The 26,756-nt window shown below is 43.5% G+C and overlaps 2 protein-coding genes across 3 annotated transcripts in view; both read right to left on the reverse strand.

Annotated features, from left to right (window-relative positions):
* Nucleotides 1–258: 258 nt before the first annotated feature.
* Nucleotides 259–6,063, reverse strand: donson (DNA replication fork stabilization factor DONSON). The gene is made up of 10 exons (XM_088914767.1): nt 5,647–6,063; nt 5,172–5,255; nt 4,058–4,270; nt 3,393–3,562; nt 2,761–2,939; nt 2,407–2,536; nt 1,772–1,888; nt 1,120–1,318; nt 686–898; nt 259–396 (listed from the first exon to the last, which is right to left on the reverse strand). The coding sequence occupies exons 1-10, from the start codon at nt 6,061–6,063 to the stop codon at nt 259–261; spliced, it is 1,860 nt and encodes a 619-aa protein (XP_088770893.1).
* Nucleotides 6,064–9,859: 3,796 nt separating this feature from the next.
* Nucleotides 9,860–26,756, reverse strand: part of runx1 (RUNX family transcription factor 1) — a 66,292-nt gene continuing 49,395 nt past the window's right edge. For both annotated transcript variants that reach the window (XM_088914768.1, XM_088914770.1), the window contains exons 3-7: nt 25,302–25,458; nt 19,866–19,970; nt 17,448–17,639; nt 13,360–13,518; nt 9,860–12,172 (exon numbers count right to left, since the gene is read on the reverse strand). In XM_088914768.1, coding sequence (XP_088770894.1) covers nt 11,661–12,172; nt 13,360–13,518; nt 17,448–17,639; nt 19,866–19,970; nt 25,302–25,458 — 1,125 coding nt within the window. In that variant the 3' untranslated portion in view covers nt 9,860–11,660. The remainder of the gene's footprint in view (nt 12,173–13,359; nt 13,519–17,447; nt 17,640–19,865; nt 19,971–25,301; nt 25,459–26,756) is intronic.

Genomic DNA, 26,756 nt, shown 5'->3' on the forward strand with positions numbered 1-26,756 from the left:
TTTTTCTGTAGATGGCTTGTGACAGGTAAATACCAGTTCTCCCCTGATCTTTTCAGCACAGCCACATTATTCATATATTCATTTGCATTCAATGTAACTGCCATCTAACAGGTTTGTACCAAAGGCCAGCAACTGACCAGTAAGGACCAGTAATTAGCTGACCGTCATATTTAGGCCGCTTAGGTTTCAGAAAGTCCATAATATGACAGATTGCCAGAGAACGGTCTGTGGCACTATGCGTATGCTACAGGGTGAGTATCAGGATTTCCACATGTAGCAATAGTCCTTCATCTGCAGCTGCCGGAGAGCATTCTTGCCCAGCGTGGCAGGTCCCATTAGCTGTTGCACAGTGTCAAGGTGCAGCCCGCAACCTTCCAGGCCATGTGCCACACCATCCTGGAGGGGAGAGAGGAAATCAGCACCAGTGAAATGCAGTCTCCTGTCATTCGTTTTAACTAGGTTTAGCCCTATCTATCAATATCAACTTAAAAAAAACAATATTGTGAAATCTGTTTTTCAGCAGAGTAATAATGATGAATCAGTTATACTATGAAATATATACATCAACTGCTTGTACCAATGTTGCCAAGAACCTGCCTTCCAAGCTTAGCACATTATAATTATAAGGCCTAAAACACAAACCAGTGCTCACAGAACAGCAGTAGCCCTGAAAGTGTGGACTCACCTGCATGGGCTCACCCAGGCGGCAAGGTGCAGTGTTGAGGACGGCAGTAGGTTCGTGAGTGTACAGTCCTGCCGAGAAAGAGCCCTGCTGGGTCAGACGTAACAGGAGGGTGAGTGCATGGAGAGCATGGGGCATCACCGGGCCTGTGATCTCCAAACTGTGCAGGTCCTGGAAGCCATTCCGCACCTGGGTCTTCACATTCACACTGCGTGCCTACACAGACAACAGCAAGGATGGGTATCGGAAGAGGATGGTGACTATGGATGGGCAGACTTGTAAAGTGACAGGCAGCATTCATGAGAAAAATCAATGGGTAAAAGAAGTGTATGACATGAATAGAATGGATTGCTCAAGGAGCAGCTATAAGATCTGATGACCCAAAAAAACAACCGAGGGCGATATTGAAGACAAGCAGGGAAGGGGGAGGGTCTCACCTTAAGAGTGCGTAGGGTGGCCCCTCTGAAGGCAACAGGGGCCAAGAGGGTGGGAGGCAGACCAGCCTGTGGTCCCGCAACTGCAGTCAGGCTCTTGCAATTGATGAGGAAATTGAGCAGGATGAAGGTACTAGGTCCCTCCACCAGCACCACTGATTCAGGCTTGTGGTCCAGACGTGCCTCACTGTGCTCTTTTCGGCTGAAGCAGAAAGTCAGGGAACATAGCAGCACAGGTCCGAAACAGCGCACAGTGCCACCTCAAGAATGTAATAGTCCATGTCTGCCTGGCCACAGCACTACAGGGAAATTGCACAGAAAGCAGATTCCTTTCTAACTTTAAACTCCGCTCCCAAAGCTATGAATAAGAATGGCATTTTCACTTCTGTCAGCGCCGGAATATATTTTATTTGGGAGGTTAAAAGGATTCAGACTCAGGCCTCCTGAGGTACACCCTTCATTAAAATCTCTTTACTCAACTTAATTTGTTCAAGGTAAAACCTTAAGCACTTTGATCTTTCCTCAATCTAGTGCTTCTTGTGGAACACTTACCTAAAGAGAAACAGGAAAATGGAAAGAGTAAAACATAACTTTTTTTTTCCCTCACAATGTAGCATCCCTACAATGAGACAGTGATTGCACAGCTCAAGGATACAGCTTAATGAAGGCTGAATTAGGTTTCTTTATCTTATCCTGGACGCCCATCTCCTCCAGCCATGAGAACACTCCATCGTCATCTTCATCCACATCTTCTCCACTGTCTTCAGGGGCCCTGCAACACCATCATCATCTGACCTCATTCGGGAATCTTAAAACATTATTTTGCAACCCTCACAGATCTTTTTAAACAAAAAACATTAAAAACTGGGGCCTAGATATATACAGGTCAGTTCATGATAGAAAATGATCAAAAATAGATTTAACAAGCAGCATCAGTGAAGAAGTGGTTAGGACCAGGTGCTCTTGTACCCTGGAGAAAGGTACTTCACTCACATTGTTCCCATAAAATGGCCTGCTGTATAAATGGACTTTAAATCATCATTGTAAATGAGAATATTCTCAATTGACTCAAATCACATCAAAATATCACTCAGCACTACTAAGTTTCAAAGATTAAATTAACAGATACACATGTAATAAGAAAGAGCTCTGAAGACAATTTTAGGAACTGACATTTCAAAGTACAAACATTTAAATGGACGTATACCCCTGGGGTAATTATTTGGGGTTTAGACAAAAGGGCTTAGTAAAAGCAGTACAGTGTCAACAGCCTCCAGGTCCCATGCTCACCCTGCACTGTGCTCTTCCTCTCCAGGCTCTGCTCCTGAACCCTCAGGTTCTGGCTCAGCTTCTTGCCCAGTGGAACCAGAGCCCCTGCATTTTCTCTTCTCCTCCACCAGGGGCAGGGTGAATTCTATCCCTGGGGGCAGATTCAAAACTGCAAGTCAGAGACCACACTGGTGTGTAGGTATGCAAGTGTGAAAAAGTTTAATGACTAAACTACTCCTCGCTGGCCCTTGAGACACAAATCACATTTTTATAGGTCAATTTACTTACAAGACCCATGAACTAAGATTTCACATGGAATGAAGAATGGAATGCAGTAGCCTTGAAGAATGAAGCTGGCAAGACTGGCACACTTACCCTCGCTCCTCATGGCTTCACGGAGCCCAAGCGTGGTGGGGGACAGCAGCGCTGTGATGCTGCGTGTGCCGCTGAGCCCGGCTGCTCTGAACAGCACAGTGAATTGGTAACTGCACAGGTAGAAATAAGGACACAGCCGAGCCCGGAGCAGGCTGTACAGGGACGTGACGCTCACACACCTGAAATGGAGAACCAGATGAGAACCAGCCTTTGAATGCGTTCTACAAACATTGAGAAAATATGATCAGTCTGGCCGGGACAAGGCCACTTTTGTGTGTCAAGTCAGAAAATCATGTAATTTAAAAGGAAACAAAAGGACATTTTCATGAAATAGATTAAAAAAAACTTAGGTGGTTAGTTTGGCACTGGCCTTTTTTGTTAAAGTCTTAGAGCTTTCCACTGCACACCCTATCAAAGCTCCCAGCTCTCAAGGGCACAGAGATTTCCTATTAAGAAGGCATCTTTAACAGCAGCACTCTCTATCATTTAAGGTAAGAGAATGCAATGGTTTTGGTCATTGTGGGAAGGGCTTAAGCCAAATAAACAATCACAGTTACGGCACCCATAAAAATAAGTACATAAATGCCCGAAAAAAGTAAGCAACCTGCAGACAGACTGTCACTGCCACTCACCACTCACTCATCAGGCTCTGCTGCAGTGCTTCGTCTTGGGCCCAGGGAGCGCTCTTCCCAGACAGCTTGCGCTCAGCACCAATCCGAGGGAAGAGGGGCAGCCAGGGCAGGGAAGGGTGCTGCCAGTACACCAGGCTCTGCTGGAAGGCACAGCGCAAATCTGGGCTGTTCTGCAGTTCATGAATAAAGCAAGACACCCATGGAGTCAACATTAGTGAAACAAGTAGTGGCCCCTTCCATGTACTCGAGTTTCCCTTGAGTGGGGAGTTACAAAGCAGAAAACACAGGCAATATACAACTGTATTGCCTGGGCAACAACTGTCTGCTCTGTAAATTGTTTTTACTGCATTGTGCAGCACTGCAGAGTAAACATACTTACTGGATGCTTACTGCACAATGGGCAATTTTCAATGGGATGTTTTGGATCCCAGGCATCGAGTTCCCTCCTCCTGATACACTACACACTCCAGACAATTAATATCACCACTCACTTCTATCATCTACAGAAATTCTCAACAACTGACCCACTGCTCAACAGCTACCCACACTGCCACCTCCCACAATCCAAAACAAGTCACTCTTAGCCAATCTCTTTAAATGGAAAAATAAATTCCTGTCCCCCCCCCCCCCAACGTTGCAGGTTACGGAATTTGTGGTGTGTGGACCCTCTGTACCTGATTGTGGGACAGCAGGTTGGCATGGGTGGCACGGCAATGCTGGACCAATCCCTGGGCCTCCTCCTGTGCCTTGAGGTTCTCTGCCCAGGCAAAGGGGCGAGGGGAGGTGAAGAGGAGACGCGTCTTGAGGCTCCAGTCTGGAGGGAACTGAGTGCAGGGAGCGTCAGATGCGGCCGTGGTCACAGCTGGGACCTGAGAGTCCTGGGAGAGTGGGAATGCGGTGAGGTCATTTGTACAGACAACTGCAAGCGATCACCATGTCCCCCATTTACACTAGACTGTTGCAAACATCAAGCCAAACAAGAAAACTCTACTATTTTCTTTCTCAAGCCCAGAGGTTTATCAGGCTGGAGCTCCTCCCAGGTTGTCGAAGTTAAACTGGTCTGGGAGAAAACGGCTGTCCTGAGCGTGGGAGCACAGGGATCAGTTCCAGTTTTCAATCCCAAACCCCTTTTCTCACAAATTCCAATTCCTTTTTTACATTTAGGGAACTTGAACAAAAGCGGAACAAGAAGTGAAAAATGAGAATGAAAAATGCCAATCCTTCACAGCGTTAGTCTTAGCGGTACTTATACCAGAGGTACTAATTTATACAGTAGTGGGGGACAGGAATAATTTGGGAAACAACTTGTTCCACGCTACAATATCAATATCTACAGGTTAGGTAATGCTTCTGGTTAAGAATCCAAAGCGCTAACAACACTACATTCTACAGACTTTACAGAATGCATTTCAACAGTCTTTGGAAGGCAAAAGACCCAGGAGTAAAACCCAACGATCTTGTAATCGTTTCTTACAATTCAGGGTAGCTGCGGCCTATCCTAGCATGCAACAAGTGCAAGGCAGGATACACCCTGGATTGACACCGGTCCATCGCGGGCACACACTCACGCCAGGGCCAGTTTTCCCACTAGCCAATTAACCTACCAATATGTTTTGGAACTGTGGGAGGAAACCCACATGAATACAGAAGAACATACAAGCTCCACACAGATAACACCCCAGGTCCAGAATTGAACCCAGGGCCTCTGCACTGAGAGGCAGCAATACACTAACCACTCCTGCTCAGGAGCAAAACCATCATAAACAAAAACATACTGACCAAGTTAAGGTGAGGACGAGCTGTCTGTTTTGAAAACACCTCTCTCTCCAAAAGGGAATCATCTTCTGGAAGAGAAAGTTCCACCTGGAAATTAAAAGAAAAAGCAGCTACATATCAGGTGCAAAAGAGATGTCACCTTCACTGACTGCAGGCAACACCCTAATTTGAAACTGCCACCAAGAGTGAACATTCAGAGGCCATGACATGCCAACTGTCCTACTGTTCTCCCAGTGTGTATTGTATTAATCACTTGCACTGTTGCACTCAACGTAAATTCCTATACTACACCACCTAAATCCATGAACTCTGCAGCATATTTAGAAAAGACGTTCATTTCTAAACATTAGGTTTACTTGCATAATGTAATTTTTCTTATTTAAAATCGCATCAGAGTGAGACATCACCGATTATAACCATAAGTGAGGACGCTGGTGTAGTGTATAAGTAACACTGCAGTAAGAAAGGGACTTCTTACCTTGAGTGGTTCTCGGCTGTGCGTCTCTGCAAGTACACGCCGTGTGCAGAGGCCGCGTTCCAAGACGCTCAGTCCCTGTGGACCGTTCTCTCCCTCGGCCTCCACAGGGGGCTTGCACCCCGCCGGTCCGTCTCCCCCCTGGCAGTCCTCCACGGCCCTCTTTTTCGGGCTGTTGTACGTGTTCTCGATGCTAGCGAAGGGGTTCCTGCGCTTTTGGCCACCCGTTCGCAGCGCGGAGCCCAGCAGGAGTCCTGGAGAGAAGGGCCTGATCCCGGAAAGCGCACCCCCCGGACTGGCAACGGAGCTGCAGCCGCCAGAGGTCAACACTTCGCTGCGGGCGCGCTGTCGCTGCCTCCGCATCCGCAGAGTGTCTGCAGGTCTCTTGAAGCTCGGAGAGTAGCCTGCGTGTTCAGACATGGTCGCTTCCGATGGTACTTCAGTTTCTTTTCTAAAACAAAGTATCCAGCTGCTCCACACCTCCCTCGGTGTGAAGAATGTTAATCTTCACCGTTTGTAAACTACAAATCAACCCCGAATTAAAGCGTACTTTACCCGCGCAAAGCTGTTTGATGGGACGAGCAATTGAGATTTCTTGTTTTTTTTTCCTGTTACTGTTTCTGTACTTCCAACAACTGAACCCCGCCAAGTCTCAAACCTTCAGATCGCCTCTCTATATGAAAGACAGCACGTACCACCAATTACGAGAAAATGTACTCCTAAAATAAGGAATACAAAAACAATTTAAGAACGAACTTTTATCGCGAACAATGATACATTCCGTCCTCTTTTTATATGACGTAAGAGTTCCAAATCTCTGTATTATTTCGATGCTTCTTCACTCCATCTGATTTTCTCTTATTGCTCTGTGAGGACAAATTTCGCGCGTAATACAAGCACGCCACAATACACTGACGTAATGGCGTCACTCTCCCGGCAATTTCCTGGGCAGGTCCTACAGCGAGATGCTTACGTACGCTCTCCTGAGCTTAACATGCGCTTGTGCTGGACGTCCAGTTATCAACATTGTAGTGAGCGGGCAGGAGCTGGTTCTATTGTATGTTTTTAATTTAGACAAAATAGAATAGATTGATCAGTCAACTAGGATTTTGGGTTCATATCTGGAAGGTTGTTTGTTCACATTTCTAGTGAGTTACTGCTGTTGTCACTTTAGGCAAGATACTTCAACAAATTGCTCTAACAAAATATCCAGTTATATGAATGAGTGAAAATGTCTCTTTATAAAATTGTCAGCCAAATTAAAAATATATATCAAAGATACTTGTCAGCAACAAAAATCATGTACATGTACAGTTTATGTACTTTTATTTATTGAATAAAATCCGTTAAATACGTTATGCCTTTCATTCCAAAGGACCTCAAAGTGCTTTATGAAGGAGAGGGGACGCCATTTATCTAAAATGAAGTGCCTCTGGGAAATTTTGAAAGAATGTATATTATTAATTTGGCTGACAATTTTATAAGGAGACATTTTCACTCATTAATGTCTTTGGTGGTCTCCCATCTCTTTTTTTTTAAGGGGCAGCTTTGCTTAGCTCCTGAAATATGATTAAATCGGGCTACCGATAGTAGATTGCACTCCTAGAAGTAACAGAATTAGTATGAGTAACGGCATTTACAATATATTTTAAATCCACCCTTACAAATTAACTGTCACTCGTGAAGAGCTGTGTAAAATAGAAAATACATATTCAATTCAATTCAATTTATTTTTATATAGCGCCTTTCACAACAAGGTTGCCCCAAGGCGCTTCATGACATATGACTTTAAAACAATTATCACATTCAGGGTATTATTTATACTATTTCAAATGAAAAACGGGGAAAACGTTCTTCTAATTTCTGTTACCGGAATCCTCCGATCTTTTACTTGAAAGTCTGCATACGATTGTTATATACATACCATGCCATAATTTGTCCACTAGATGGAGCAGTTTCTCCGTACAATGCAACAGATTGCGATACTCCGTAAACTGGTTAATTCACCCATAGAGAAGTACCCGATGGGAGACAACAAGGGAGTGTTAAAGGCAGTATCGCTGTGCCAGGCCGGATATTCGGGAATAGAGCTACACTGTGCAGACACTCTCAGCACTGATTCTGAAACGACGTCATAGTCTTTAAAAAAAACTCTACTATGAAATTATGATAATGGTGGTTCTTCCCAGTTTTGCTTCCCATTTTTTAAAGGATTTTACAAGTTCAAAAGTGCAGATTAAAAAGATACTATCTAGATGCAGAAAAGCACTGCATAATTAAAGATGTATTTGTATAAATATTCTTTCAAACACAGTCTGGCAAAGTAATTCAGATTATGTATAGTTACTCGTCTGCTTCCCCTACTCTCAACAGGCAACTACAAAGTGCCAGCTTCCAATATACTTGCATTTTCTTGGCAAACGTACATCTGGCTTACAAAGAGACGAAAAGTATGGCTTGGGTTGAATGGAGGTCAGATTCGTGGCAGACTCTCACACCCTGTTTGTAAACACAATGCCTGAGCAAAGTTCCACACTGCTCAGCTTAGTGTCACACAGCTCCAGATGGGACAGAGTGTGGTTGCCTATGTGATTTTGTATCAGGTTAAGGATATTGTCAATTATACATCCTTTATACCAGGTCTAACAGTTCTGTTAGTATTGCATAACAGGAGGACATCTGAATAACTGCCCCCCAGCTAAACATATGGAAGATATGTTGGGAAGCAAAGTGCTTGGCACTTCCTGACTGGGACATGTGAGGGTAGATCAGAGTCCCTTGTTGTTTTGTAGTTTTGCACCCATAGCCCTGGTTCAATACGCACAACCCCCTACACACACTCATTCTCGCTCAGGCAGCTGACACAAAGTTAGCAGCCACAGTGGTCTCGCCATCATTAAATCTAGTTTGAGGTTGAGTTCCAGCCTGACTCTGTGGTCAGGTGAGGCTGGCACGTCGCTTCTGTTGAGTTTAACCCTGACAAGTCTGTGCTGTGCTGGGTTGGGCCGAGATATATGGAGCTGTAAAACATGCAGGCCATGAGACAGATGATTTTGTTTTCTGAGGGCCCTGCCAACCGAAGCTGCCCTCACCTATTTTTACCCTGTGAATAAAATGTGTGCTAGATGGGTCTGTTGGTCTCCTCTCATTTGTAAGTTTTTTTCATGGTAAGGATTGCAGTCTGTGGGTTTTAAAGACATTTAGAATGTGAGGAAACTATGTTTTAGACCTAAAGGCTATGCTTCTTCTTCATACTTGGTAAGAGTGCACATTATGATTAGTCCCCCCTGCTGTATCTGCCTGTCAGGATTAGTCACTCCACCTCTGTCCTGGGGAAGGGTGGTGCGGGCAGAAAGCAGGTCTGGGCTTGCCAAGCATGCTATGTGTTGAAAATTCCTCTGGAGTTCAGGAATAGCTGTGGAGTTTGTGGGAGGAGGTTGGGGGTGAAGAGACTGGCATTAAGTCAGAAACCCACATGTTCCTGTTCCATCAAGGCAAAGTGACATTGCTGGGAGAGAGGGAAAGTTGACAGAAGCAGGAAAGGAGGAAGAAGAGGCAGAGTAACAAAGTGGGAAGGACAGTAAGGGAGGCAGGAGGGTGCAGAGTGAAGGTGACACACTGAGTAAGAAAGGCACAGGGAGAGGTAGTGTGGATCACATGTGCCTGGCCGAGACAGAAGAGTTCAAAGCAGAGCATCCAGAATAATCCCGGTTCAAAAAGGAAAGGCATAGACAGATAGTTTGAAAGATTTATGTATCTTCAGTCCTACATAGAGGGGATTACAAGGTGACCTGCTACAAAGTATTCAGAATACTGAAGGGCATTGGTAAAGTTAACCCAATAGATTGCTTCATACTTAGCTAAAGAAGAAGTGGAATTTACATGAAAATATGTGTCTAGGACTGAGGGGGTGAAGGTTTCTGTGCAAAGGGTGATGGGCATGTGAATCAAGCTGCCAAGTCATGTTAGTTCCCCAGGAAGCTGATCCCCTGGGATTCCATGAAGAGCAATACCCCTGGAAATAATTCCTGATGATCTTTTCAGATCAGTTAGGAAAAAGCCACTCAATGGACATGTTAGATAGAAAGGTCTTGCCTTTTTTGTAGCCTTCTTAATGTGTTTCATAAATGCTCCAAGATCTGAGACCTGCTCTTTGCAATCAAAACTCAGAGATGGACAAACGTGTTAGAAAAGAAAGGCAAAGGACACAGGAGCATGGTTCCAGCTACACAACTGTATTTATATTTATACAATAAAATTAAACTAAAAAATACAACAAAACAATAAAAAAATGTTTCCAGAAGTGAAAAAGCACAGTGTTGTGTAGTAATATAAAGCCTCAATGACTTTTTCAGGCATTCATTTACAATCAAGGACTATTTACACAAAGTGAGTTCTTTCTGTGAGTTCAGCCCATTGCCTTCAGAGTGTATAAAACCCCAGGCAGCAGGAGTGACACAGCGAGAGAATATTCTCACAGCTGCAGCCAGCAGGAAGGAGAGGTGGCCAGTGTGCTGTTGACCACTCATGTCCTGGGCTTGCCCTGTACCACTTTCATTGTGTCACAGTGAAGTCTGAAAACACAGAGGGCCTTAACCAGTCCTTCAGACAAAGACAAGCGTCTCCTGCAGCATTTACAAGGATCATTTAATTACCAATTGACTAAGACCTGGGAGGAAATGGTTCTTTTATTTTGTGCACTTCATCACGTAATTAGATGAATTCAATAATTGAAAGGTGGGTTGGAGTGAGACCCATCAGTCACTGCAGCTTGTGTAGGAATAGGCTCTCTCCCCACAATACAGCAGCCTCTACCATGACACAGAAGGCTTAAAGGCATCAATGGCTCTCAGAGTTGGTTGTACTGTACCAGAGTGGCTCTCCATGCAACCAGGAGTCCAGCTCGTGGACTTCAGAGTAATACGCTCCTAACCTTTTCAGGAATCTATACCTGTCTGCCCTGTCACATTTCCCTTACAATAGCCATAACAAGATCCCATACTGATCAAAAGACCAGTTTTAGCCCAGATGCTAGCATTAATCCCTAACCTCAGTCCCTGTATAAAGCCTAGCCTTAACTTTTACCCCTAAAAATCTTTCATGATAACTCAGGAAGTCAATCTTCCATCTCTTTTTTTGAGTAACACAAAATACCACAATTCACTACCGACTGTCAACCAATAATTCTTTAAAGTTGGAAAATGCTGACATTTAAAGATAAGGCTTGCACAAAACTTTGAGACTGGGTTTTCTGGAACTTGTACAGGTGAGCCCAATCTGGACCGATATCCCCCTACTGCCAGCCCAGCTGAGTACTGCATCATTTCCTATATGTTATGTGTTACATGATCAAATATTAATGCAATATTGAACATATTTCACAAATTCCCACTTGCTCTGCTCTGTTTTACATTCTGCTGTCATCTAAGAATGGATGAATCCCAAAAACAAATTAATCATGTTGGGTTTTTGGAACACTGTCCAGACAGAGAATGTTTGCAGTTGGATTTTTTATGTGATACTGAATAGATCTTTTTATATGCACACCCGATTTGTACCATTCACTCTCCTCCCTCCCTGGCGCCAATGTGAAAGGGCTTTTGTGGGGTGACACCTTTGTGGGGTGCCTGCTCTCAGGAGCAGTGACAGCGCTGACGACACTAGAAGCAAACCAGCACCCTTGCACACCAAAACGTCTCTTCACAGTCTATCACATGTTCATCATTCACAGTTTCTGTGTTTTCTTCTTTGCAGATTTCAAATGATGTTATAATAATTAAGAATAACAAGAACAATTATAAAAAAACAGCAGTACATTCAAAAACAAGAAGAAGAAAACAAATCATTGGTTTTTCCTCCTTTACATCCTCCCACATTGTTCCCCTGTTGCTGGCCTTCACTATTTACAATCTTCTTGATACAAAAAGAATGAATTCAGTGAGCAAGTGGAAGTGCAAAGTCTTTGGCCACAGGTTCTCCAACCCTGTCTGGGAGTGAGCATGAGGAGGGTGTAGGGATCAATATGGCCGCCACACAGCCTCTTCCAGACGGCCTGCGCCAGTGGCCATGTTGGTAGGGGAGCTGCTGTGACTGCCTTCTGTCTCCACTGCTTCACTTTGATTGGGCAGGGAAGGATTTAGCAGGGCGGAGCCTGTGGATGCATTGGTGCAGGGAGGGAGGATGCGAGGAGGAGAACGTTCACCCCCAGACATCATGGAGAACTGGTACGAGCCGGCAGCGGTGCTGTAGTACAAGTGGTAGGGGGGCGAGCTGGTCTGGAAGGCCCCAGTCTGGCCCTGAGAAGAGCCCCCAGGGTACGGTGGGGGCAGATAGGTGTGGTAGCGTGCGGTGCCTGTCATGGCTGGCATGCCGATGCCAATGGCGGTGGTGACCGGTGTGGGGGTGTAGGTAAATGCTCCAGGGTAGTGCATGCGTGGGTCAGGGAAGCGACTGTCTGGCAGCGAAGGCAGCGAGGAGAACTGGCGCTCCAGCCCCACCCGGGGGTCGCTGAATGCTGTCAGCTCCGAACCTAATGAGAAAGCACAGAGGTCAGGGGCCATACAGCACCAACACTGCACACTTTCTCTAAACACAGAAACTCCAGATCAAATTCCAAACATGGTACTAACCCTTGCCCTTGGTTATGGTTATGAACAGGGGAAAAGGTGGAGAGTAAGGTTAGGATTGTGGTAAAAAAATGTATCTGGGTTTACGGTTTAGAAGTGGCAGTAACCTAACTGTAACCGTACACAATAAAAACACAAAACATGAGAACATCAGAAAAGTTGCAAAAAGAGGAGACCATTCAACCCATCTAGCTTGTTTAGTAGTTAGTAGATAACTGATGTGTGACTCTTTATGAAAGAAGCCAGAAAACCAGCTTCAACACCATGAGTAGGTAGGTTATTCCATATTCCCACAACACGTTATGTAAAGAAGTGCCTCCTGTTCTCAGTTTTAAATACATTTCCCTGTAGTTTACACTATTGTCTTATGATTCAAGTCTCACTGTTGATTCAGAAGAAGGAAATTGTACTTTAATTTTAACCCTTGTTGTGTAGAATACATATAGGTAGATCTAGGGTATGCACCTCGTTAAGACAAATTTCCGTACAGGAATAAAAACAGTCGAATAGTGTGAAAGATCAGACCCACTTCTCCTGCAGTTGGATAAACTACTTTAATAAGCAAAATGGATACAAGCATACAGTATGCTTGACAAATTGTTCCAGATTGCAATTAAAAAAAACAGATTAAAGATAGATATCTGCCATAACTAAATTTACTGATCAAAATCTGAAAGCAAGATGTCTTTTATATCTTCCTCCATCCTCATAAAAAATCCTTAGAAGGAACAATTCTAAACCTTACGTTTAGCCATAACACTTTTTTAACACTAACTCCATAACACTTACCCCAGATCTATTCCTTACCCAGTCCAAAATTTGCTGTAGCTGTCACCTCTAACCTTAAACCCTGATAAATTTCTAACCACAAATGAAGCTCTCCTCTGCACCTGTGCACCTGATCATAACCTTAATCCTAAACTCAGACAGATCTCTAATCTTTAATCTCATACCCAGCTCTCACCTGTATCTGTGCTGCTGATAACAATAACCATAAATTCAGACAAAATCTCTAACCTCATACAGTACCTAGTCCTTTTCTCCACCTCTTTCCCTGTCTCTAACAACTATTAGTTTGTTCAGTCCTCACCTGACAGCCGGCTGGAGAGGTCAGTGAGCGCTGACATGCCGCTGGCCCGTCCAGGTGAGATAGGCGTGGCTGGGTGGACGGAGGGGGTGGAGATCTGACCGAGGTAGGGATAGGACTGCTCATAGGTCCAGGAGGGTGATGTCTGCATCTGCCTGGAGTCTAGAAACAGGACACAAAATGTCACAGGTCAGGTTACTTTGCTAATAGAGTATGACATCTCAGATCCCACATGGGGGCGCTGCCTGTACAGTATCCTTTCTAGACATGGAATGGAAAATACACACTAAATTCAATTTGAATAATAATTTATTGTGCACATTTCACAGATCAACAGCAAAAGATTAATAATTATCTCCATGTTTTTCCTCCAGGTGAATTTTTCCATGATGATTTTAACTGGTCCCCTATTTTCCTTCTTTTCCATACCTAAGCTATGCCTTGCCATGCTTCAGTAAATCTCATCATGTAAGGGAGCTGACTCAGGTGTGCAAAGAAAAGTGACAAAGTGAAAAATAAAGACATTAGATCAATGCTGTGACAGAAACCTCCCTCAGCTGCAGTGCAGTGCCTAGGATCAAAGCTGTGACCACAGCCACGACAATTGCACAATGTGGATGATGGAGACTGTGGAGAGCAGGCAGTGTGCCCTTTCCTGTCATCTTAACAAGCTGAGCACCATGATTGCCTGCAGACTCCAATCCGAATGACTAGATCAGAAAGGAAGTAAATTAAATACAGGGAATGTGCCTCCTTTAACTGTAGCCAGCCTTGTGAATTCAGAACAGGGCCTGTTGCCAACACCCTACAGCCCTCTCCCTCTCTGCACTGACTCCAACCCTGAGCTCTGATCAGGAGCGGGCCTCACACACAGGATGAATGTGGTGAGAGGGGGGTGGCCCATTGCAATTGGCACTGCCCACCTCACCGTGCCCCTTCAGTGACTAACAGCCTCTTTCATGTCAAGTACAGAACTTAACACAGATACTTCTGAGAGTGACACGCTAAATGTGCAGTATAAACTGAGCAGGTTGAAAATATTAATGGATTTTCTTTTATGGCCAAATGCACAATCTTGGATCATCATGCAACTAAGCAGAAAACAAACAGGGTGAGATCAGACTATGTCCTGGTCATGTGAGCTTTTCATACAACTTTTATGATCTGACAATGTGCTCAAGAAGTTCAAGAATATAATCAGATTTTTCAAAACTGAAATACTTGTGGATGCATGACTTGTTTAGTTTAGCATCATTCTAGTTAGTGACCATCCATCTTCCACAGTGGCATTGCAGAAACATACTCCACTGTGGGAGGACAACTCCTACTCAGCCTCACCCAGCTGCTCATGATTTTCACCAATATGAAAGGAAAAGTAGAAGAGAAGGAAAAAAAACAAGGTCTTGAATTACTTAATAATCATTTCCTTTGGCAGATTTCCCGCTGCTATTTCTGGAAGTGGGATCAGAGAGAAAAGTGAACGAGGCAGGAAACGTCCGAGTCCTGCTCTGCCCTTATTCCTGATCTGTGCCAGGGAGCTCCTGCTGTACTGCTGCAGGCTGGCAGTGCTCTCTCCCTCCCCACCTGACAGAAACTTGCAGACCCAGTCTCTATGCCAGCCCAATGCAGGGCCAGTGCTTGCCAGGCCCCCTCGGGAAATGTGGAAGAGAGACAGACAGGAGGCCAAATCACTCCAGCTGTACAAAGACACCACAACCCTAACACAGACACAGATTTTCCACTATTTCCCTCCTTTTTTCCCAGATTAAAGGCAGAATGGCATACCACAGGAGTCTTCTAATGCCATAAAAATTATTTCCAATTGATTCCATCATTTTATTTTGTCAAAATGAGCACTGCAGCTGCCTCACCATGTAAACTCCCAATTATTTAGGTAATCTAAGTATGAAAAAGTGTGCAAGAACATCAAGATCTGATATGGACATCCCCGTATTTTACAGTATCCCCAGCACATCAGTCTTATTTTTCCAGGTACGTAGCATGAACTCCCACTAACCATTAGCAGCCAGTCATTTCATATATCACACAATATAAGTGCCCTTTGAATCACTTAAAAAAAACAGTCACAGAGGTGGTTTTGTAGAGGGGGATTTTGTACGTATCAACTTCCTGCCAGATCTGTCTCACTTCCTCTCTCGCACCCCTGCTTCCCTCCTTGTGAAGTGTCAAACTCTCCTTCGGCCCCTTGAACAGCAGGCATGGTCTGTTCTCTTACGCTTCGTTCCCGAAACAAAAGAGGAAGAGAAAGCAACCCAATACACCATATATGGAAGCTTGAACATTTTCTCAGAGAGCGGAGATCTGGCTACCCAGTTTTCATGGGAGATGGACAACCTGGTTAACACATAGCAGCAACATGGATGCAGCTCATGTTGTACTATTGGCTGTCCCCAGGATGACAGCTTTCCTTTGTTTTCTTTTGGGTTCAAATCCCAGCTGAGACAGTTGTTGCAGCCATGAGCAAGGAAATTACATCACCCAGATTGCTACAGTAAAATACACAGCAGTATAAATGGGTGCAAATGTATAAAGGGCTTTGGATAAAAGAGTTGGCCAAACAAATTAGTAACAATTAGTAAAAATCAGGGCAGCACAATGGCTCAGTAGTTGGCATTGCTGCCTCAGAGAGCAAGAGTCCTGATTTCAATTCTGGTCCTGGGGTGTTATCTGCGTGGAGTTAATACGTGCTCCCATGTTCAAGTGGGTTTCCTCTGGGTGGTCTGGATTCCTCCCACAGTCCATACATACTGGTAGGTTAATTAGCTTCTGGGAAAATTGGTTCTGGAGTGAGTCTGTGTGTGTTTGTGTTTGTGTGTGCCCTGCAATAGACTTGCGCTTGTTACTTGCTGTGATAGGCTCTGGCTTCCCCATTGCCCTTAAATGCAATTATTGATTAGAAAATGGATGGATTGTAAAAACTGTTCAAGTCCTGTTGTAAATTAACAAAGATAAGCTTTCATAAGGATGTGCTATTGCACATGAGTGGAGCTCTAAATTTTCTTTTTATAGTCAGGAAAACTAAAATGAATAAAATACAAGTACAATACAAATAAAAACACTGCAACAGGAGAGATATGGGAGTCCAGGAGTGATCAGCCCATGCAAAGTGAATATTTATATTTAATTGTTATATGTGTGAACCATTTACACATAAACCTGTAATAAAATGTAGCTACAATGTGGAAACACACCTAAGACTTTTTGGTATCTGAAAATGTTGCTGTGCAATTTTGGGACACTCCTTGTTCTGGGGTGTTCATGTTGAAGAATGGCATATACAATATCTTGTGCCTTTCTGGAGTTCCTAAAAATAATCTTTATTCGTGTATGGCCAATTTTCATTATCAGTCTTTCTCTTGCTCCCAGGCTAGATATTCAGACAGAAAATCTTAAAATAAAAAATGCACCAAAGCAAAAAAAAAAATCAGAAAGTGATTAAGAAAAACAGAAGATGAATGATCTTTGGGAAGACACTGGTACTGTTTGACTTCCCCAGCATTAGGACAAGCAGGTCTTGTCCGGCAGCTACAAACAAAGTTTGTGCTTTTTCAGTGTGGCAACTTGTTCAGGCTTGTTGCCAGTGTATAAAAGGCAGCTTTCTTTTATTTGCTTTGTTCTTAGATCTCTGGTCTGACTTGCCAGGAAGTGTGTCTTCAACTCAGCCAAAAGTTCATACAAGACAGGGAACCAAGCAGCAGTCAGCCTCTAAAGAACCCCACCCCAGCAAGCTGGCAAAGAGCTCCTCCACTCCTGCCAACACATGCCAAGGGCACAGCAGGGGTGGGGCTGAGTTGCTGTCAGTTAGTGCTGTTCCTGTTTAACAGCTTGCAGAGTTAAGTAAGACTGCATGGTCAGCCTCAGTATCCAAGCATAAAGCACACAGTCAAGCTGTACTAGACATACTACATCTGTGTCTGCTCTGTGCGTGTCCCTGTTGCAATGTGGCTTTTATGTTCACTTCAAGACGTACGATTTCCACATGACATGCACCAGTGTGGCACGCTAAGCTGAGTGCTCACTCCACCTAAAGATTTCTGGCACTCTCCACCCCACCTCCTCCTTGCACTCACCGGGGATCTGGCTGTGTGTAGGGCTGGCAAAGGGAGCAGTGTGGTTGAGGGGTGGCCGGGGGTTTGGTGTGGGGCTGGGATGGTGAGGGCTAACTCTCATGGCGCTGCGGCGCAGCTGTTCCAACTCACTCAGCCGCTCTGAAAATGCCAGGCTGCCCGGCTTCACCGGCTCCTCCAGCTTCTGACGGTGTCCTGAGAGACACACAGACAACACAGGCTGCATCACAGCTCACACACAGGGAGGGTCTGGGCAAACAGACTGGCACAACAGGGGCTATTCTTCAATAAGAGACACACCTAAACACTAAACAGTATTAGAGAGTGCTGCATAGAATTAGATTGTACAGTGATAAAGATTTTTGTCAATCATCTCACAGCCAAAATATTACTTTACTAACCAAAAGAGGAAAAAAAATATTTAATTTCTTTTAACATTGTTATGCATCCCACCCACTCCAAATTGGTCCATATTAGCACATGTCCTTGGATACACTGAGACAGAAATTGTGAAGATTAAAGTATATAATAGTATATAATAGGAAAGTAAAAACATTTGGAACAATATAAAACTCAATTGAATCCTCTTTTTAATCCTTCAAGTCTCCTTTAAAAATAAAGAAGACAAACTGACATTAGCAAAACCAGTTTTATATGACAGTTCATTATGTATCAAATAAAATAGCAACTACTGGCCCCTTCTTAGCCCAACAACTGTTTCCGTTTTCAGCTACCTCAGGCAGTTGTGTCTGAGAACAGTGAATGTGTTCAGAGAAGGCAGGGAGGTGGGAGTTGCCTGAATAGCATTGCGACTTGACACGCCAGTGCCGACCTCACACAGAGACACAGAAGGTGGGATTAATGATTACGGGCCACGAGGGAGAATGTACGTCTCCTGGCCCTCAGCTGTGAAAAACCATCACTGCTCTCCCCCTACACCCGCCCACCGAGAGGAAGTCGGTGCTGAAACTAGAGCTCCCGTCTGAGCCTTTGAAGACACAGCCAAGTGCTCGATCCAAGACCCAGCCTTGCATGCGGCGCCAGCTCCCCAGATTCCAGTCCGAATGGGTTCATCACTGGGAATAAACATGCTGGAGTTAAGATACTAGTACAGCTAGTTTCTACAAGAATAAACACATCTAACCAAGCACTGCTCTGTCACTACAGGCATAAACACAGCTAAGCCAACTGTGCTCTGTCACTACAGGAATAAGTACACCTTATGCAGCACAAGTATGTCAGTACAGAAATAAAGCACACATAACCCAGCACAGGTCTGTGACTATAGGAATAAACACACCTACAGTAACTAGCACAGGTTGGTCTCTAAGGGAATAAACATACAGTGTCCAGTTGAGCTCTATTACTGCAGGAAAAAACCCACAAACACAAATTCAGTTCTGCCAGTATAAGTATAAATACACCTGGAACTGTCCAGTTCTCTCACAGTAGAAACTAACACATGTAAATCAGCCCAGCTTTATACCTACAGGAATAAACACACACATCAACTCTACTGATAACAGAAAAAAACACATCCTGTCCAGTCCAGCTCTGTCCCCACAGGAATAAATACAGGCAGACCAGTCCAGCCCTATAACAAAAAAATAAAATACCTAGACCAGTCCAGCACTATCTCATAGGAATAAACAAACCTGGACCAGTCCGTATCTGTTCCTACAGGAATAAACACCTGAAACAGTCCAGTTTTATTTCCACACCAGGACTAGTCCAACTCTATTTCCACAGGAATAAACACACACATATCAGCCTATCACTGGGACTATAGGAATAAATACACCCAGCCTAGGCAGCTGTGTTAATTCTCCATCTGTAGTTAAGATCCTTACTGTCGCTGCCTACAGCCCTGCCTGTTTCTTATTTCCTCTCATTTCCTGCCCTATAGACATTCTCCTTTCCCCTTTTTCATTTATTTTTTTTCTGACATTAGCCTCAGTGTTAAGGAGCAGTAGTGTTCTATGGGGACATTGCTAGTTATTTCTGTTAGGATCTCTATAGAATAATGCAGTTCACTTCTACTTTAGACTGTGCTTACACACTAGTCTGTACTCTCTGTTTTCAGACATTTCACAAGTTCAGAATGTCTAGTCACCATTGAAAAGAGGTCTAAAACTCAGGATCACATTTTGGTACAGTGCTGCAGAAGTGACATTTTTTCTGTCTGCACGAGAGTCAGAGTCTCAAAGAGTTTGCAACCATTAGATCTACATTACCAGAGGCTTGGAACTTAAGGAAATCTGGCTCGAGGTCTGTTTAATTCCAAAGTATGAAAAGGCCTAAAAATGTTATATTAAATTGTTACCATTCCTGGAACAAGCAGGGCCTGATGCAGTGCCGGTGTTGGCAACAGTAGGTGCTACAGGTTCGAAAGGTGCATGGAAAATAGGCATTGGAACTCACGTCTGGGCTCCCGTGGGCCATCCACAGTGATTTTGATGGCGCGGTGGTAGGTGGCCACCTGAGGTGGGTTGGTGAAGACGGTGATGGTCAGGGTGAAGCTTTTTCCTGTGTAGGCAATAACAGCAGTTGATCAGAAGATAATAAAAACTGCGCAGGGTGGCACAAGGGTGTGGTCTGGAAATTCTTGTCTTTTCTCTGTGCTACACGGAATCAATCTCTTTCGTTTCCAAGTGTAAAGGTTCTGGAGCAGGACACAAACACATAGAGTAGGACTTCTCCTCTTTTTATACTGATGTGAGTCACCAAACTGACAAAGTTAGAAGAGCACCACTACTTTATTCATTCAGACATTACCCATTGCCCATTATTGTTTTACTAATGAAACTGTAATGTAAGTGAAAAACATTTGCAATACTTTTGGACAGCTTAAGTACTGTACTCAAGTACAGCTCCACATTTCTACTCTTGTTAGCACTTCAAAATTGTTAAGTAATAAAAGTGAATGAAGCTAATGTACTATCAAGAGGACTTCACTTTGGCCTGAGTGAAAAAGCAGACACTTGTTGGATAGCAGTCTAATCTTTATTTAAGTTTAGGAGCTGCTGTACAAATTCTTCTAATGAAAAATGTGGTTAGTATTATTGTAGATAATAATAATTTAATATTATAAGTACATACTCAAAATAAAGCGGCATACACCACCTGGTGCTGGGTTATGCACAAGAGCCTGTGGCTCATAAAATCGGAAATGGCCCAAAGAGCTGTGCAAGGGAGTCTAATTTCCATTTCTTCTGGTTCAGATCATCTGATCATCATTGCCGTGAGTGGGAGATGCTAATTCAGTTTGTTGTTTCAAAATCATGAATATAAGATGATACCTTGGGAAAATAAGGTTCTGTATTTCAGCCACAAATATTAATACTATCCCTTTTTTGTGTGGTGCAGTCACTCTCCCACTAATGCCTGCCAAGCTATTGCATCAGTAACAGATCTGGGCAGGGTAATTCATTCAGTCAACAAAGAACAGCGTGCCTCTAATCACTGTCTTGCACATGCCATCCAAAAAAACCAACTCTTTAACTTGTGTGTGTGGGGGACTGTAATACTGTGCTTTGTGGAATTAAAATGAAAGCAAAAAGCAGGATGGTAATCTGAAAGACAGTTCACAGTTTCACAGTATGAAAGGGATAGATGATAGGCTCAGTTTAATAAAAAAGAACGGATTCTTGAAGAAAATCCTTTTAGAGGAAACTAGATGATGTCTTGACAATTAATATATATCCCTTTCTGTTACAAAAAAAGCAACACATTTAGCTATGGATCTTCATAGTTCTCCTTAATATTCTATGCTTTTTTCCCCTCTTCTGAGAGGGTAAAGGGTCAGGCTAGCAGCAAAATCCAGTAATACCAAATGGGCTGAAAGGCCTTCTCCACCTTCTGTGCTTTCTGGTGTTTGAATACGCAGAACAAAGCCTATCCCTACTACAGTTCTTACACTCCCGACTGTCATTAAGTGACCTGTTGAGGCACTGAAGTGAACACTGATGAGGAATCAGGTTGCACTGTTAAAAAGCTTGCTGTTACACTGAGACCAGCAAACTCGTATCAGGAATGACTTCAGGCTGCTTTCAAACTCAGACCCCCTGTCTCAGTGCTGGCTGGTCTTTGAGCACAGTCACTCAGAGCTGTAAGCTATTCTCAGCCTGCGCCTTGGGGCCTGTGTGGGCTGGGGCTGCAGCAGACACACAGACAGCAGACAGCACGCCTCTCTGAAAGTATGTAACCTCTAAGAGTTGGCACAGTAGCTTGGATTGAAGAAGACAGCGAGGCTCTTGGAGCTTGTGGTAGATAAAAAAAGAGAGACAAAAAGGCAAATAGAAGAGAGAAAAAGAAAGCATAGAGTGCCAGCCACCCTAGGAGCAAAAAGGAAACCTCACACATGCTCCATTCCTCATCTCATAACACACTTATACAGAGCACTGCCATAACAGTATGAGCTGCTCTCTCTCGAGATAGCATATCTGTGGCATAACACCAAGCATACAACAGGGGCAGACACAAACACATATATAGGAGGTAGCCTAGCCTTGCACTTATCAAGCAGGAATTTGTGTAGATGGTCAGGGTAGAAGGTTGATATTTATACAGTATTATGGACTTAGAAATACTGGGGCTGTGGAGAAACAGGAAAATTCCACTGATTTGTTTGGAGGGGTGAAGAGCAGACAATCCACTGCATGTATTTGCTTTCTGACCAGGCTGACCTGGTATACCTCCTAAGTAGGCAGGGCGTGGGCTATGCTAGGTCAGTTCTCAGTTCTGTGTAGTAGTTCTAACCTTCAACATGGAGAAGACAGGTACAGAAATGGTCCCAGATGATGTCAGCATTGACCGCTGTCTAAATAGCACACTATTGCAACTAAACTAGCTAGGTTTTCAATGTTTAAAAAAAGAGGTGCACAGTGCCCTGCTAGGGTGATACTGGACACATGACAGGCACTGTCCCTGCTCTGTGTCCTGACTCACTGTGCTCTGGAGAGACAGGCAGACAAATGTATGCTTTGCTACCTTTTATCACTTATCAGTTTCTCTTCTCCTCATCTGACACCATCAGCCCAGCTTGTCCTTCACAACTTTATCTTTTATTAGGATGAGCATCTGTCTGGTTTACATTTTTTCTGTTCTTAACTGTTATCTTTCCTTCAACAATCTTTGTGCCAGCGCTTTCTAATCATCTAAGGGTGTCCCTGAGTACCTGCCTCTATAAACAATAACACATAAACAACACACACAGCCAAAGCACTGCTTTTACCATCTGCGCAGTTTTTTATTAACAGGACAGATATGTGCCTGTTGTATGTGACTGCCTCACACTGAGTTGCAGCTGAATATGCATCACTGTGCTTCATTTCCAGTCTCACTGAGGGACCTAGCCCTTTTCACAGGAATCTAGGTGGACTCTCTGCCTTTTTCAGGAGCTGGGTCACAAAAAATAAATGAATCTAGCCTCCCTGAGCTTGTTTTTCATCACAAAGGATCCCAAAGTGATTTGCATATAAAAAGGAACTCACATCATCCACCACTGAATTGTAGCCTCCACCTGCATGTTAGCCATTATATGCCAGATGCCCCACAGCACAGATCAGGTGATGAAGTCAGGACATGCTTTTCCCAATGTCCTAGGGCTGTTATATATATTTAAATAAAGGCACCTACAAGTACCTGTGTAGTACTTTTAAATATAAGTGGATTCTTTAAATTCACTTTCTTACTGTGCAAGCGTATATACTGTACCTCCTGTATACTTCAATATTGTGTAATACTGTACCATGTCCTGTACCTACATGGATCTAACTGTTACAGCAGCGTGAGCAGAGTACAATATGGACTAAACACGTCCAGCCATGTGTGGCCTCCCTCTGCTTAAATCACTCTGTCATGTTCTCCAGAATTTCAATAACTATTCATGGCTAACTAGAATGACAGCTCTGCCTCTGTTTGCAATGTGGTGGGACACATGAATTTAATTACCAGCCATTGTCTTTGGCAATGATTGAGATTTTTGAATTACTAAAGGTTTTTCATGCTTGTTCAATGCATGTGCAGAGACATTTCTGCTTTGTTGGTGGTGCTCCTGTTACAGTAAGAGAAGGAGAGGTCTAGTGATGATATTTCTGAATGAGATGGAGTGGAGGTGGGATTTGTGGGGTTTTTGTGCAATGATTTGAGCTGTTCTCCTCCCTGGGCTCTTGGCTGATGGAGCTGTGGCTTTGATCTTCAACAAACTCCTCAGGATTCCAGCTTGTTGGCGGCGGGTTTTGAAAATGATGCGTTTCCTGAATGTTTTCTCAGCCTGGAATGCATTGCCTAATCACATCAAGTCATCTGCCACCCCCACACCCAGGCCCTTTGAAACCGTTAATTTGTTATCTGAAAGCCAGGCTGAGAATGGTAATGCTATTAATTAGCAGCGGTCTTGCTCTAGTGCAATGGTGCAATTGTGCTCTCCAGTGTGTTTATTTACTATGACAAATAGGATGTTTATGCTGAACAGGACTCTTTTTAAATATCCTCATATGAATGTCCCCATGAACGTGGGAGAGCACTGCTGCCAGGGGAAATTAAATCGAGTCAGCACGATGCCCGGAGGAGTAGAGACTGGCACGATGGTGCTCAGAGCCATGGGAAACGAGCTCTGTGAAACAGAGCATCACAGCCTCAAGTGAAAAAACTGGAGTCTAGAGCAAGCACACAGGCAGACTATATCCCTCATCCACTGCCTTTATTCGGTAAATAATTCATTTATTACTAAGTCATAGTTAAGAAATTCCATTATGCCCCTCTGACATTCAAAAAGGAATTTTTTTGAGGCCATATTATTGTAGCATTGTATTAAGAACTTCTCTGTTCACTGAAAAATCAAGGGAAAGGAGCTTATATAACGGGAAGGGAATGTTGTAACTCAGTGTTTGGGATACTGAAGCTGTCTACTCTATCCATCTATGGTGTGTGTACATAAGCAGGCCTTCATGCTATGTACATCAGCTCAATAAATGCCGGAAAGTAGACAGCTGAGCTTCATAAAAAGTCTTGATTGTCCATTTAATGCATTATTTATTACTTCTTCCCCTTTGTGCAGTTTTGTGCTTGTGCAGGGCTGTCGGGTTAACATGCTTTTGGAAACAAAAGATTTGCATAGCCTTTCCAGTGAGGTGATTTTCAGTTTAGAATTTGGATTGGACTGCTCTGTGCAGTGAGTGTAGGATCCTAGTCTGTGAGAGGAGAATGTCTGCAGCTGCAGTATCTGTTTAAAAACTAACACCAGCCATGTGCCATCATTCTCCAGTTACTGCAAATCTGACAGATAGGGGGCCCTGTAGATGTTGTAATACACAAAGCTTTGGCCAAGGATGGATTAGGCTCCTATTGCATAGCACTATGGTTGTGGACTCTGGTGCAGAATGTATTATTAGAGCAGACAAAGAACAATACAAGTACCGTACTTAACAGTGTTAAATAAGTGTTGCATCTTTTTTTTATTTTCCCAAAGTAGACGAAAACTTAACTGTTTCTTCCTCAGTTTACTTGTGGAGCTCATAACATTCTAAAGTTGAGGAAAAAAGTTCTGAGGCAGCCTTATCATGTGATATATCTATGCTTACATGCTTCAACCCTGAAATGGGTCATATTCTGGATACTTCCACTATACTTGTGGCAATAAGCTGCAATGCTCTGAGAGAAAGTTTTTTCAGCTGTCTTGTACTTCCACCTCAGTGTTGTAAATATCATTGACCTTCTTTGTTGAGCATCTGCAACATTCACATCCTTAATTGCTTCAATGCTTTGAGAGTCTAGAGAACTGTCTGCTGGCCCTGGGAGGAACTGGCACTCAAGCTGATTAACACTGAAGGTGATCTGGCCTCTTGCCCCCCTCACCTCTTCCACTGCGGCCCACAAAACGCAGGTCATTGAAACGCGCCACCTGATTCTTTATGGCCGCGGTTGCATTCCGTAGCTCAGCAGAGTAGTTCTCATCGTTGCCAGCCATCACTGTTACCAGAGTGCCATCCGGGACATCCCCCAGGGCAACCACCTGTGTAGGAAACAGCACAGGAACTTCATCAACAGAACACAAGTCAATGCAGCTTGACAAAGCTCATCACAGCACAGCTCAGTGTGGCTTATTTCAACAGAATGTGAGAACACAAGAGTGCTATCCAGCAGGTGGCAGAGGCTGGATAGACTTCAGACCTCATTCCAGATTTGTTCACAGAGAGTCTACTTTCTCATTGCAACACCACTTCACATCAAATGATTAAATTGAAACAAAGTGTTGATAATAATTGATGTTTTAAAATTAACAACTGATGTATGTTCAGATAAGATTCTTTATACATCAACATATATAGTCGACTAATCATTTTTTCTCTTTTTTCTTCCCTAAAAGGAGTGCCTAAAAAGATCATATATACCCAAGGTAATGTTTTAATTTTCTATTTATTAATTTTATGTTATTGTAAGCAGCATTAGCTTGGCTGCCTTGTAGCATTGAGGCACTGGGTTCAAATCGAGACCTGGGCTGTTATCTGTGAGGAGTTTCTATGTTCTCCTCATGTTTGCATGGGTTTCTTGCAAGTGCTCCTGTTTCCATCCACACTCTAAACACATACTGGTAGATTAACTTGCTTTTAGGAAAATTGGTGTGAGTGTGTGTGTGTGTCTCAGTCTGTCCTGCAATGGACTAGCATCTTGTCCAGTGTGCATTTTGGATTGCACCAGTGCTTGGCAGGTTAAGTTGTGGCTCCACTATGACTCTCAGATGCATAAGCGGATCAAGGCCAGCAGTAGAAATATAGCAGAAGGAATAATAGTGTCATCATCCAGGTGCACATACATCATGGGACAGAGTTCGGGAGAAGGGTGGACATACAGAAATCATCATACATCACCACCACATTGCAAGAATAAGTGCAGGTGTACCACTAGGAAAGAGTTAAAAAGAATCAAAGCACACTGACTTTTTTGTTGCCTGTAGATATAGTATCTGTAGAGGCACAGACCTAAGTAATGACACTTCCTGTTCAAACTCCACCAGCCCGAACCTTTTGGTTCACTTACTAGAATGGATGATTCTGTGTTCATGGAACTTTGAAAAGAAGTTACTGATAAATGAGCATAGTTTAGTAAGTGAAAGTATATATATATAAGAATTTGCAGTGTTTCATAAAAAAAGTAATAAATCTTTATCTGAAACTGAATAAATTACATATCACTATGGAGACCCTGTGTTTCACATTGCCTCATGAAACTGTAGCAACAAACCCAACCCTATGAAGTTATAACTGCGAGCAGCTCCCCACCAAAGGTAAATAACTTTGCAGACTGTTTTTA

This window comes from Atractosteus spatula, chromosome 4 (assembly GCF_055471065.1).
Source record: "Atractosteus spatula isolate fAtrSpa1 chromosome 4, fAtrSpa1.hap1, whole genome shotgun sequence".
Taxonomy (NCBI): Eukaryota; Metazoa; Chordata; class Actinopteri; order Semionotiformes; family Lepisosteidae; genus Atractosteus; species Atractosteus spatula.

Coding starts and splice junctions, on each gene's coding strand:
- donson (XM_088914767.1), bottom strand. CDS start 6,063: ATGTCTGAACACGCAGGCTACTCTCCGAGCTTCAAGAGACCTGCAGAC. Junction 4,271..5,171: donor CTCGTCCTCACCTTAACTTG/GTCAGTATGTTT, acceptor CCACTCTCCCAG/GACTCTCAGGTCCCAGCTGT. Junction 1,319..1,771: donor AATTCAGCCTTCATTAAGCT/GTATCCTTGAGC, acceptor TTTCTGCTTCAG/CCGAAAAGAGCACAGTGAGG.